At 32.9% G+C, this 13559-nt stretch overlaps 1 protein-coding gene across 5 annotated transcripts in view; it reads right to left on the minus strand.

The window, feature by feature from the left end:
• The window catches only part of LOC130677784 (fat-like cadherin-related tumor suppressor homolog), a 220038-nt gene that overhangs the window by 138401 nt on the left and 68078 nt on the right, over positions 1-13559 (minus strand). For all 5 annotated transcript variants that reach the window (XM_057484646.1, XM_057484642.1, XM_057484641.1 and 2 more), the window contains exons 2-3: positions 11402-12397; positions 8240-10947 (exon numbers count right to left, since the gene is read on the minus strand). In XM_057484646.1, the coding sequence (XP_057340629.1) occupies positions 8240-10947; positions 11402-12297 (3604 nt within the window). In that variant the 5' untranslated portion in view covers positions 12298-12397. The remainder of the gene's footprint in view (positions 1-8239; positions 10948-11401; positions 12398-13559) is intronic.

Raw genomic sequence — 13559 nt, forward strand, 5'->3', positions numbered from 1 at the left:
ACAGGCACTCAAACATATAACTATATATATATCTATATACTGACGTAAATTTTCGCAATCAGTCTCTAAGACAAGTCACTGAAACAAATCGAAACTACTTAACTATTTGACAGTTTTGCACCTTTTCGAGGATAATTTTTTTTTTTTTTTTTTAAAGTTTGATTGCTGATTTTCAAAAATTATTTGAAGTAAACGTCATTAAAATGAATTTGTTTTAAAACATTTAAATTAATAGCTTTTATGAAATCGTAATTCGTTTTTTTGTGATGAAATTTCATATATTTAATATTTTATAAAATCATTGTTGCGTTTAATCGTTTTATTGACAGATTGACTTTTTAGTCATTTTAAATATTAATTTTGTATAGTAGAAAAAATCATGATACTGAAGATAGCCGACGTCTAATAATTTTTTGATTTTTTTCAAAATGGTAAATAATAAAAAAAAAATATTTAGAAAAATTGCACCCATAGTTTTTTGAATTTTCTACATGTGTATTTTTCAGTTTTTTTTGTTTTGTAATTGACTTGTTCTAAAAAAATCTGAAAATTTTTCATTGTCTACTAACTTATGGGTGTGAATGTAGCAGACATCAGAAAAACTTAAAATTATTAATAAATAGAGTAAATCACTAATAAAATTAAATTAAAAAAAAAATGCGCATTTAAAAAATTTTGAAAATAATAAGTGCATTTTTTCATAAATATTATTTTTTAAATTATTTACTCTATTTATTTATAATCATAAAAAACAATTTGTTTTAATTTTTAAAGTAAAAAATTTTGTAGTGTAAAACAAAAAGGAAAATTAAATGAACAAATAAATAGGGGTAATTTATTATTTTTAATTGTTAATGCGTTTCGCTAATTAAATTGTTGAAAAGGTAGCGCTATTATTTAATAATTAAAAAAAAAGTAGGTTAATAATTTGTAACAATTGTAACGAATTAATTGTATGGATTGAAATGAGGAGCGTGAGAAAGGGGTTGGGCCGGGGGATGGTAGGCTACGGATTTTCGAAGCGCGTGTGGTGCGAATTTATATATAGATCATTTTCGGTGTATTCACCTCCTGCAACGCGTCGTTAATTGGAAAATAACAATTATCACTGTATACGTTATTTCCAGCCATCCGGTTAGCCGTCAATAATTTTAAAGGTATAGAATTTTCGTGTTATCCAAAAATATATATATATATAGATACATTTGTATAATAACTACTATCATTTGTTGTAATTGCTATATTGCTTAATACAATCAAAATTGCACGCTTTAATAAATAAATAAAATATTTTAAATTAACTTAAATGTCTGTGTTGGGTATTTTAAAAAAGGGCGATGGAAAATCATCAATTTATCAGGTTATATAAAAATAATTATAATATTAATCTGCTGAGTATTTTTCGTGTCGAAGCGAAAAAATTTCATATTATTCGCGTCAAAAAATTTTTTAATTTAAATTTATTTTAATTAAAAAAATATGTAGTTTATTAAATTATTCAATAAAAATATGAAATTTATCATATGTTCGAATATATATTAACAATTTTCACAGTTCATAAATTTATCAAATTTGAAATTTTCATATTTTTTTAAATGTTTATTTAATTGAAAAAAAAGTTAAATTAATTTTTTTTTCTTAAAATTTTATCGGAATGAAATTTTAGATAAAAAAAATTAACAGTTCAATTTTTTGGTAAATTTACTTAATATATGTTTTTGAAGAATTTTGAAAACTGTTCAAAAATTTATGTATTAAATAATGAAAATACTTTTTATCATTTTGAAAAAAAAAAAAAATGATTTTGAATATTGAAAGGTATTTTAAAATTTTATTTTTAAAAAATAATAAAATATATGACTTTGATTGATACATGTACAAATAGACTTGTATGTATATAAAGAAATGTACATACGGCAGAATTGAAAAATATATTCAATAGTCAAAGAGACACGAGACGCCAAAGTATTTCAACACATATATAAAATATGATAAATGCATACAAACGAATGCTTTTCACAATACGATGCTATCATCTGCAGATGATATATAACCACCACGGGCCTGGACTTTTGTGAATATCTAACTTTTTTTCATTCCCTTTTACGCGTACCCGTATAAAAGTCCACGTCAAAAAGACGTTACCATTGACATTTTTACGTTTCCTAGACTTTGAGCATAAATAATCTGGTACTTGCTCATTTTACACCAGAAAAAAATTAATAAAAATAAATTCCGCGTGAAATTTACCCTCCGTAATAAAGACGATCGTTGAACCCGAAAAACAAAAAATCACATCCGGGCTATCAACATTTAACATTTCCTTCTTATTCTTTCGTCAATGACTGAGATGTGCGTATGAGCTTGAAATTGCGCCTGGAACCGGTTTTCCATCCGAGTGTAAGTACCACAAGCTGTCTGGTTACCTCAGCCTCTCAACTCGCCACGGATCCGGGTAGCTAGACGTGCCCGCAGGACTTTAAACCAACTTCTTATCCATCAGCTTGTACTACTTATATTAAACTTCAACGCAGGCTTTTGTCTTTATTTTTTTTCTTTATCAATAAATAATAACTTTATAACAAAATATAAATTTATTCAATTTAACATTTTTATTTTATATTTTTATCGAGATTAAATTATATCCAGTACTCATGGATATTAATTTCACGCTGAATTTAATGATTGAGTGATTTAATAGTCGGTTTTTATTCTGTACCCCGTTCCCAGTACTCGGTACCCAGTATCTGTTTTTTTTTATTTTGTTGCTAAATGGATAAAAAAAACTAGACTTTAATATCTTAACTTTTAAATCTGTAAATTGTTTTCCTATCACCTCACATAAAATAATCTCATTTAACTATTTTATGCGGAAATTAATTTGATCTAATGGGTTTTAGCGAAAAAAATAATTTTTTGCTGTTAAATTGAAGTAAAAACTATTTACTCTAGTCTCAACTTATTTACTATTTTATAAAAAAATATTAATGACTTCCTGATTAGCTTGAGTTTAATGAGCAGGTTTAACGCTGCATTAAACAATCAATCGAGTTTTTCATAAAAAAAACGGCTGTAAAAAATAAAATTCAATAATAAATAGAAGTCGGTTAAAGAATTTACGGGGGATTTCTTACAAGAAAATTTTACATATAGTTTTTTTTAGTTGGATTTTCGAGTTATTTACTTCATTTTTATTTAGAGTTTGCCTATGCAGTCTCGGTAAAAGCACATTCGTCTCGGAAGAAGCTTTTCCGAGGCTCGTGCAGTATTCACGGCACTTGTACGACGTCGAGCCTCCCTCGAGCAATAAAGGATGCTTCTATCTCCGGTTTCCAAGTTTCTCTATTCGTCTTAACTGCTGCATACTACATATACAGCCCACGCCGGAGCTTTTTGTGCAGCGAAAATATTAACATGTCACGTGACAGTGTTTTTACATAACACCAACGTAATTCCCACATATTTCATAATGTATACAGATAAAAACATTATAAATTCGCTCAGTATTTAGTTTGAGTAAAAAAAAAAATGAATTATTCGCTCTAAATTAATTTTTTCATTTTCTATTGGGGATTTTTTAAAAGAATTAGTTTATTTTTCTACTTTACTCGGGGTATCGGTGACTAAAATAAAAAAAAAGTTATCTAATAGTTTAAGTAATAGGGGAGGGTGGGGCAGAGCGGCCCCCCTAAGCCAATTATTATTTTTTGTGGCTTTCAACCATATGATCACTTTACTTTTGTCCTATTTCGAACAAATTTATGGACATTTTGCCAAAATTCTGAAAAATTTTTTTTTTTTGTGGGGCAGAGCGGCCCCCCTTCAAAAAGTGATAAAAAAAATTTTTTTTTTCGTTTTTTTTTTTTTAAATTGTTTTCATCATTAAGAATGTATTTCTTTCTCTTGACAACTATTTTTGGTTTTATATTACTCGAAAAAAATTTTTTAAAGCGTAAAAAATCGTTCACTCTCGATTACCTTAATTACTAATTGTTATTTAATAAAAAAAAAAATCAATTCTATAATTTTACTTTATTTCAAAAATTTATCAACTAAAAAAAAAAATTTAATTTTTATAAATTTTTAGTGACCAAATTTGCCTCTTACATAAAGAAACGGCCGAAAAATATGAAAAAATAATTTTTTCGGAAGTTTCGGCTGGTCCATTTTGCCCCAGGTGTTATGCGTAGGGCTAGAAATGTGGAATTATAATAATTTTTTTTTAATTTGACGATAAAAATATGAAAAAATCACTTTTTCAAAATTTTGAGCTTGTCCATTTTGCCCCAAATGTCATGCGTAGGGGTAAAAATGCGCAAACATATCGGATTTATAGTAATTAGTCGAAAAAAAAAAATTTTTTTTTTGGTCAAAATTTCAGGGGGGCCGCTCTGCCCCACCCTCCCCTAATAAAAATACACTGCAAAAAATTTTCAGAGGGAATCCATGTAAATGCGGAATGGATGCTTTTTTATTTATTTCATTCCTTCAGAATGAATTTCACTCCGAAGGACAGTTTTGGAAAATATTAAGGTCATTGCCTCCCCCCCCACACACTTTTTTGAAATATTCAATGACTTTCAATTGTAATGAGTAATTGTAATTGAGTCAAAGGAAATTTGGAAAATATATTTCAGTATAATCTTTATAATTGTGAATGTCAAATTTTTTAGGGTAAAATTTGTTTACCAAATTTCACTGTCTGAGAATGCGCTTAATTATAAAAAAAATTACTAATCTATAGAGAGGTTCGGTCTTCAATACTTTGTCATTTATATGGAGTATGAAAGTAATTACGAGCTCCCTTTCTACACTGAGAAAATTAAATAATAGGAATTACTATCTAATTATGGTAAAATTTTTACCATCAATCCGCTAGTAGTGAATACTATCTAGATGATTGTATAAATCATCTAGATTGTAACATTTACCATATTTATAATAATTGTTATAATTTAGATGATTTATGGAATCATCTAGATAGTATTCACTACTAGCGGATTGATGGTAAAAATTTTACCATAATTAGATAGTAATTGCTATTATTTAATTTTCTCAGTGAATATATTCACGTGAAATAATTTAAAAAAATTATAAACAGCTGATAATGAAAATTTTCATGCTTATGAAGTTAAAGAAATCGACTTTTAATTTTTATCATTTCACTCAGTCACAAATTGCGAAAAACTATGTCACTATTACTGTTAAACAATTGAATGTTTTCACTATGAATCACATGAAATTGTAATTTAGCGAGTTACTGAATTATTTTATAAACTGAAAGCATAATATTTTATATTTAATTATTAATAGCTGAATCAATTATTTATTGAAATTCATTAAAAGTTATTTCTATCAAATATAAATTGATTTCAGTATAAAACTCCAGACTGGATTTAATGCGAGTTGAAATAAAATCCGCGCCACTCCGAAATCACTCCCGTAAAAAAATCCCTATTTACTCCGCATACGGATTTTTTTTAAACCCCGGAACTCCGAATGCGGGAGTGAATTTGGATTCAAATAAAATCCGTATTCACTCCCGCTTTTTTACAGAGTACATAAACTAAATATTTAAAACATTAATATAGTTTAATATCCGAAGCCACGTGACCCAGCATCTCTTAGATATACTGAGGTGATAACGGTAAGACGATAATTATAGAGTAACCGCAGAAATCGAAGATGCTCTGCTGGTTGTCTATTGATGTTGTGGTTTCTCTGTATTACTCTCTAACTCTAGGTCAGCAAATCCACCGTCTGTGCTATCCTATCTAGCCAATCATTTTCAATTGAACCTCGATAGAAACAATCCTTAGATAACATTTGATCGATATATATATATATCTATATATAAATAATTTTGAAATAAAAACGTGAGTAAATGAAAAATAAAAGAAAAATAAGAGTGAAAGATTGAGCTATCAAGCTATCAGCTGAATTGAACCGTAGAAAAACTCGTATTTAATTCACGCTTCAATTAAACCCATCGTGTAATTTTTCATAGCCAGCTGTCTTAAAATTTTCACGCGGTTAAAATAAAATCGCTGTAATGACTTGTTTAAAATTAAATGTCTGAGTTAAAAATAATGTATTTAAAAATAAAAATATATAATCACGTGATCGGATTCATTATTGTCTTACCACCCACACAGAACCCTTCGGAATCTTTAGCTGTGTATATAATGCTGGGTACTTGGCGCCGCGAGCGTCGACATCTCGTGAAATAATGTGGGTACCGGTTTATGAAAGAAGACTGCGAGGGCGGCGAAAATGACGTCATATGTATAAATATATAGCGGTAGTGTAAGGCCACACGCACTCACGCATATGTCTCAGTGTATTCGGTTAAAGACTAGTTGACTCGTTAGTCTAACCGGTAGATTGACTGGAGAAATGAATTGAAAGTACGCTAGAGTAATTGTTGATCGGGGAAAATGTCGTCTGAATAGATATGACATCATGTTTTATGTAATCGTGCCGTACTTTCATTTTATTCAATGGAATAGCATTAGGTTCATATATTTTAAATTAGCTGGATTATTACTCGAATAAAAAAATCTACAGACAATCATTTTTTATAAAATTGCACGGAAAAAAAAATACCGCTGCTGCAACAGGATTTTTTCCTTTTGCTGCAACATGACTGCCTCCTGTTGCAGCAACAGGAAATTTTTTTCCGTGTATTTAAAAAATACACAGTTAGAAATTTTTTGTATTTGTGTTAAAAAATTATTTGGTTAAATTTTAACACAGAAATCTGTTAATTCAACACAAATCGTTTGTGTTATTGTACTTGAACAGATTTTTTATGTTAAATGATTAGAAAATCTGAAATGTAAAACATTTCTTGTGTTATTCGAAAATTAACACAAAATTTGTGTTGTTTAGCTAAACACTCCCGCGCGTTTCTTCATTACTGTAACCAAGCAAAGCATTTTAGCAGCATTGTCTGCTAGAAAACTTGGATTATAATTGATTTACAACTAAATATAATCATAGATCACTTCCATATTTTTATGATCAGGTTCAATGACTTTTTTATTCTCATTTTACGGGAGGATAATTCATAGCTCCGTTTTTTAGAAAAATCACAGAAAATCGAACTGATTGTTTGCTACGTTGACATCAGTTGTACCAAGGTTAAATCAGTAAGCTTGAGTTGTTTTGGTTATGTGCTTATATTTATTAGTTAATTTTAACACGAAAAGTCTGTTAAATTTACACAAATTTTCTGTCAAAATAACAGGTTTTGTGTTCAATTATTTAACATAAAATTTGTGTTAAAAATCAACACAAACGCGATGTGTTAAATTAACACTAAAGTTTGTCGACCGTTTGCAACACGATTTGTGTTGAATTTAACACAAAATTTCTAACTGTGTTAATTTCAACTTAAATATTAGTGTTAATTTGAATAATAAACAAGTGAATCAAATAATAAAAATAATAAATAATTTTTATCTTATCTATTTATAGGATCTAGTGTATTATATATTACTAAATATTTTAACTTGATGATTGTATGAATGATTCATGAGTTGTCTGTAACGAAAGATGAACGTGATGAAGCCAAGTTAAATAAATTAACAAGACTTCACATGTATATATATATTATATATACATATACATATGTGTATATCATCGAGAGTATGCACAATACGTATATTACAAGTCCAACAGGGTGGTGTCGTATTACCGATATGTGTTACCTATAACATGAGATTTACTTATGAATATTTAGCATCCGGTGAATATGCATATCTACCTTCGGACAATGTATTATATTTTTTATTTTTAACCCTAAGATCAATATATATTCCCATAGAGGACTACTGGCTGCTATGAAGATATAGTACCGTGTAATAGAACAAAGACATTTAGTAACACGAGCCCCCATGAGCATGGGAAAGTCCACGGACGTGACCGATCCACGACACGGATTCGTGGTCTACACTTGTTTCCTCCGTTTGTTCGTTTATTCGCTGGCTATATCTCACTTTCATTCCCTGCAGTGTTTTATCACCTAAAATGTGTAACTGGGTATCGAAGCGTCAGCCAGCCTTTGAATTTATTGTCATTGCACTCTCTCTGAAGGCCCATTATTCTTCAATGACCATTACTGAGTATCGTTAAATTGAAATAATACTTTTTTTTCAGTCAAAAACACACGATATATTTAATTAATCTATCGCTATTGATAAATTTAAACAAAAATATACATTTTTTAATAACTCACCTTCGTCATCAATAGTAAATAGTCCCATTCCATCGCCCCCGCGGATGCTGTAACCGATTCGCGAATCTGGACCTGCGGGATCGACGTCTTTGGCGCGCACTGTTGTCACTAGTGTACCGACGGGTTGATTTTCTGCTACACTTGTCGCCACAATGTAGTCGTCAAAAACAGGAGCATGAAGATTTTCATTGACGTCAACGACTTCAATTATCAACATTGTCTCCGACGACAGTGACGGTTCGCCGCGATCTTTCGCGACTATTGTAATAGTATGGACTTGACGCTGTTCGAAATCAAGTGTCCTCGTAGTCCTAACAGTGCCTGATAGTTGATCGACTTTAAAGTAGCCTTCACTGTCCATAGTGTCTGACAATGAATATTCAATTTCACCACCGGGACCTTCATCGGGGTCAGTGGCTTCGACTATTGCCACAACACTCCATACTGGAATATCCTCACGTACTTTAACAGAGTAACTTGGCAATGGGAATGTTGGCGGATTATCATTAATATCATCAACCGTAACGCGAACAAGAGCGTCCGAATAAAGTGGCGGTACTTCACCCGAGCCACCATTATCACTAGCACGTATTTTAAGTTCGTATATTTCTTGTCTCTCACGGTCTAATTTCCCGTAAACACTCAGCACACCGGACACTGGATCAACACGAAAATCTTTTGTTTCAGTAACTAACGAGTATGTGATGCGTGCGTTCTCACCCAAGTCTGCATCCGTAGCATTAGCGCGGAATACATTTGTGCCATTTAACGCGTTCTCCGATATCTTGAAACTTGCCAGGGGTTTTTCGAATTTTGGCACATTGTCATTAACATCCAGCACGACTATTGGCAACATTTTAGATGCTGACTTTTGGGGTTTGCCCAAATCATAAACACTTATATTGAGAAAGTATTCGTTCTCTCTTTCACGGTCCAAATGACCAATAACATTTAGATCTCCGGTCTCTTGATTTATTGAAAATACCGAATCACGATCTCCATTTGTTATCCCAAATACCAGCTTGCCATTGTAATCAAGGTCACGATCTTTGGCAAGTATACGGACCAAAGTAGTGCCCAATTTAACAGACTCATTGACTTTAATTTCAGTCGGGAAGTCAATGAATTCTGGTGCATGTACATTCCCGCCGTAACGACGTGGTGTAAGCGTATGTCGATCATGGCTATGTGACGGCTGGTTATTTTTTTCAGCTTGCTCGATAGCATCAGTAAGCCGCCTTGCAACACCTGTATCATGACACTTGAATGCACCAGTTTCGTTGTCAAGTATTTTCCCTTGAGAGCCCAAGTTTCTCTTGGTATTAACCAGCTGCACACGTATAACATTTATGTCAGCGAAGTGTGTGCCGTCAGTTGCTGTTACATTAACGTGCATTTCCGTTGCACTTATGTCAGTCAAATCGCAAATACATGACAATACACCGGAAGCAGAATCTAGTGAAAAACACGAATCTTCGTCACTTGATTCAATTCGATAATTAATCATATTGCCAGCATCGAGATCGATCGCCGAAACGGTTAAAATCTCCGAGCCAATTGGAATGAAACGTGATACTCGAACAATACAATCAATTTTTTCAAATTGCGGTCTATTGTCATTTATATCACGTACTTTAACACGTAATTGCATTTCGGTTTGACGACGATACGGTAATCCCCAATCACTAGCACGTACCGATAATATATATTCACGTTTCATTGTTTCATAATCTAATACTTGTTTGGTTCTTATCAAACCGCTAAACGGATCTATTTCAAATGGTATTTTTTCAATATTATCTATTGAATACGATATATAAGCATTTTCACCAGAGTCTTTATCACGTGCCGTAACTTTAATTACACTAGTACCAGCCGGTTGGTTTTCGTCTATTTCTACTGTCATTTCAGAATTTTCAAATATCGGATCATTGTCATTGGCATCTAGAACATTTATTTTAACTTTTGCTGACGACTGTTTTCGTGTTCCAGTATTACCCTGATCTACCGCAGAAACCGTTAGCGTATAGAGTGTTTTTGTTTCGGCATCAAGTGGTACCGCGGTGTAAAGCATTCCAGTATCAGCATTGACATGAAATTCTCCGCCCTCATTTCCTCCCACAATTTCCAACGAAACAAGTGCATTTTTACCTTCATCAGCATCCGTCACTTTTAATTTAATCAACGGGGTATTGATTGGTGCTGTTTCCGAAACATCAACTTGATATAATTCATGACTAAAAACAGGGGCATTGTCATTGGCGTCAGACAAATGAACTGGTACTATTTTATGGCTAAATCTCTGTGGCGTTCCTCTGTCAATGGCACGTAGCGACAGGTTGTAACCCTGTCTCGCGCCTTCGCGATCTAGCAAATGTAAAATTTCAATGGTGTATTCACCAGGCTTATGACCAGGTCTCACGCGAAAATGACCATCTGGATCACCGCCAACAATGTCCAAGCTGGCTATTTCTCCGTGTATACCCTCGTCGCGGTCGACAACACGTATTATGGCATACACATCGGCATTTGAATTTTCTACAACGTCCGGCAAATGATTAACGTATATTTCTGGCGCATACAAGTTTACTTGCTGGACCCTGATGGTGACCCTAGCCGTACTTGCCCGATTCGTGCCGACCCCTCGGTCCAGGGCACCTCGATCCTTTGCCACGACTACTAACTCGTGGATGGCACGTTCCACGTATCTGAAAAAATAACCATCATTGTTTTCCATGGTATAAATTCAAGAAATTTATAAAAATATCCTTACAGGCTTAACATAAAAAACATATCATAAATATTCAACATATCAGGAGTTTATCGGAAAGCCTACTTCTAGAAATTTCTAATGTCAGTTTAAATATTTGAACAGAAAACAAATCTAAAACTTTATTATTGTCTGGCTAAAGTATAATTTGCATTGTAAAGCAGATACTGTAAAATAATTGGACCAATAAAACGTGAACAGGAAATTGTATAAACATCTGCGGAATAACAAATGATAATTTCGAAAAGGTTACCGATCTTCAGCACGTAGCAATATGAATTCCTAATGGGTATTACTTATATTATTTATGTTTTTTATTGTTTAGTGGGGTATAGACTAAGAGGCAAAGCTAATTCTATGGAGCATGTCGTCATTGAAATGTAAATACAAACCTAAGTGGCCTGGTGAGCGTGATGACCCCGGTGACCGGATGCACAGCAAATTGTTCAGTCTCCTCGGCAAAGCTGTAGTATATCTCGCCATTTCTGCCCAAGTCGGCATCCTCAGCCACAACTTTAAGGATACTTCTATGCAATGGCGTATCTTCTGTAACTGTCTCTATATACTCGTTAGGTACGAACAGCGGGTTGAGGTCATTGGTGTCGAGTACAGTAACAACCACTGTAGTTTCTGTCTCCTGGTGGACAATCGTTGCTCCTGCAGCTCCCGGAGCTCCCGCTTTGTTATTACTATTGCCTCTGGATACAATATTTCTCCACGTCCAAGTTGCCCGCACTTGTAACACATAACGATCTTTACGCTCCCGATTTAATACGACGACATTCCCGGTACGAGTCCGCACGAGGAGAAAACAAAAGTCACCGACCGTCCGTTCCTCGGCCTTGAATAACTTGTCCCGATCTCCGCCCACAATACGAAACTTAATATCTATCTGATCACGTTTCAACGAAGATGACGACGACAGTGAATAGGGCAGACTGATGCCCATTTTCTCTTCGTCAGACGAGACGTAAGTCTTGCCGATCGAATTCTCCGGTATCGTGACATTGTACTGAATTTTAGTGAACTGCAGAAAATGGATTTCATTATTTTTATGGCCACCGATGTTCAGGGTTGCCGATGACTGATGATTCAAATGAGCCGGCAGAGACCCAGCATTGGCTGTTGCTATCCTACTTATCGGATCATCTGTGTCTGGACTGTTTGAGTCGAGTGAATTTATGTGCACACCGGAAGATGCTGAGCCAACTGCAGCCGCGATAAACCACAACCACAGCCACATCCACGACCAGGTGGACTGGCCACCCCGATTATGGTTCTTCCACATGTTGCTAGCTCATCCTTCCTCTCCCTCTAGCGCCACTATCCAGCCACTCTTCTAACCCCTGCTGATTATAATTATTTAACTCTCTTTTCATTCGTTTCACCTGCAACATTAAAACATACATTGATTAATACTCATACCCAAAATGAACAAAACTCGTAGTAAAAAGTAAATTAAAAACAAATAAAACCGCGGATTATATTTGTATTGAAGTGGATTTGAAAGCTTCAAACGGTTGTGTAACTCTAACTGTAAATTTACATATGTACTGTTGCATGGGATGTATTGAGTATGATCACTCATCGGATTTAAATGCATTGAAAACCACATCATCAACAATATTCACGACTTCTAAGCACTTTAGAAACGATAAACCTGTACAAGTTTATTGTTGCTGTCGATAATTACAAATAGGATTCGTATAATTGCCATGCGCTATTGCAATACTAAATTACTCGTATTCATTCCTTTGTTCTGACGCTAGTCTATTTCAGTCTTACGAAACTCTTAATCGGAATTTCAATTGGATTATCAAACAAATTCCTTTGTTATGTAGTGAGTGATTATCGGTACACATTCAAACATAATTGAGTATTTAATTAAAATGGCTTTGTACGGGTGTTTTAATTTTAATTCCCTCTTTATTTCTTAAGATAGGATTTTAACAATTTTTTTAATTTAGTAACCAAAAATGTTGTCGAGTAAGTTTCCAATTAAAATCGGGTTCAAGCAGATTAAATACTGAAGCTAAATGTGCTTTTGAATTATATCAGTAATGAGTAGACTTGCGGTGATAAGTGGACATGATTTAATTTTATTATTAAAATTTTAATTAAATGAAAAAATAGATGACTTAGAAAAATTTGATCTCTTTTAATTTAATTCATTATATAGTCAAGGGTACAATTGAAGCAAGAATTTCAGAAAGACTATCAGTGGTATTGTCATATTATGAATAGACGTATTAAAGTAATTAATCGTCTAAATCCAATTGCCGAGTTCCACGGGTTTTCTTGTTCGCGCTATTGTCAAAAAAGGATGTCAATTTCAATCGTTTGTGCGAAAATAAATTCCATCTTTAACGTTTTTTATTTTTATTTCTGCTATTATAGTCCCTATTATTTGTCGAGGATTCGGAATTTTATATTCAATAAAGGGTACTTGAATTTGTCAGGGATTTATAAAAAGAAATGTCCTAATATAATTTTATTCTCTATAAATGGTCAGGTTTTATAAAATAAAAATTCTTCAATTTCTGATTATAT

Source organism: Microplitis mediator, chromosome 11 (assembly GCF_029852145.1).
Source record: "Microplitis mediator isolate UGA2020A chromosome 11, iyMicMedi2.1, whole genome shotgun sequence".
Taxonomy (NCBI): domain Eukaryota; kingdom Metazoa; phylum Arthropoda; class Insecta; order Hymenoptera; family Braconidae; genus Microplitis; species Microplitis mediator.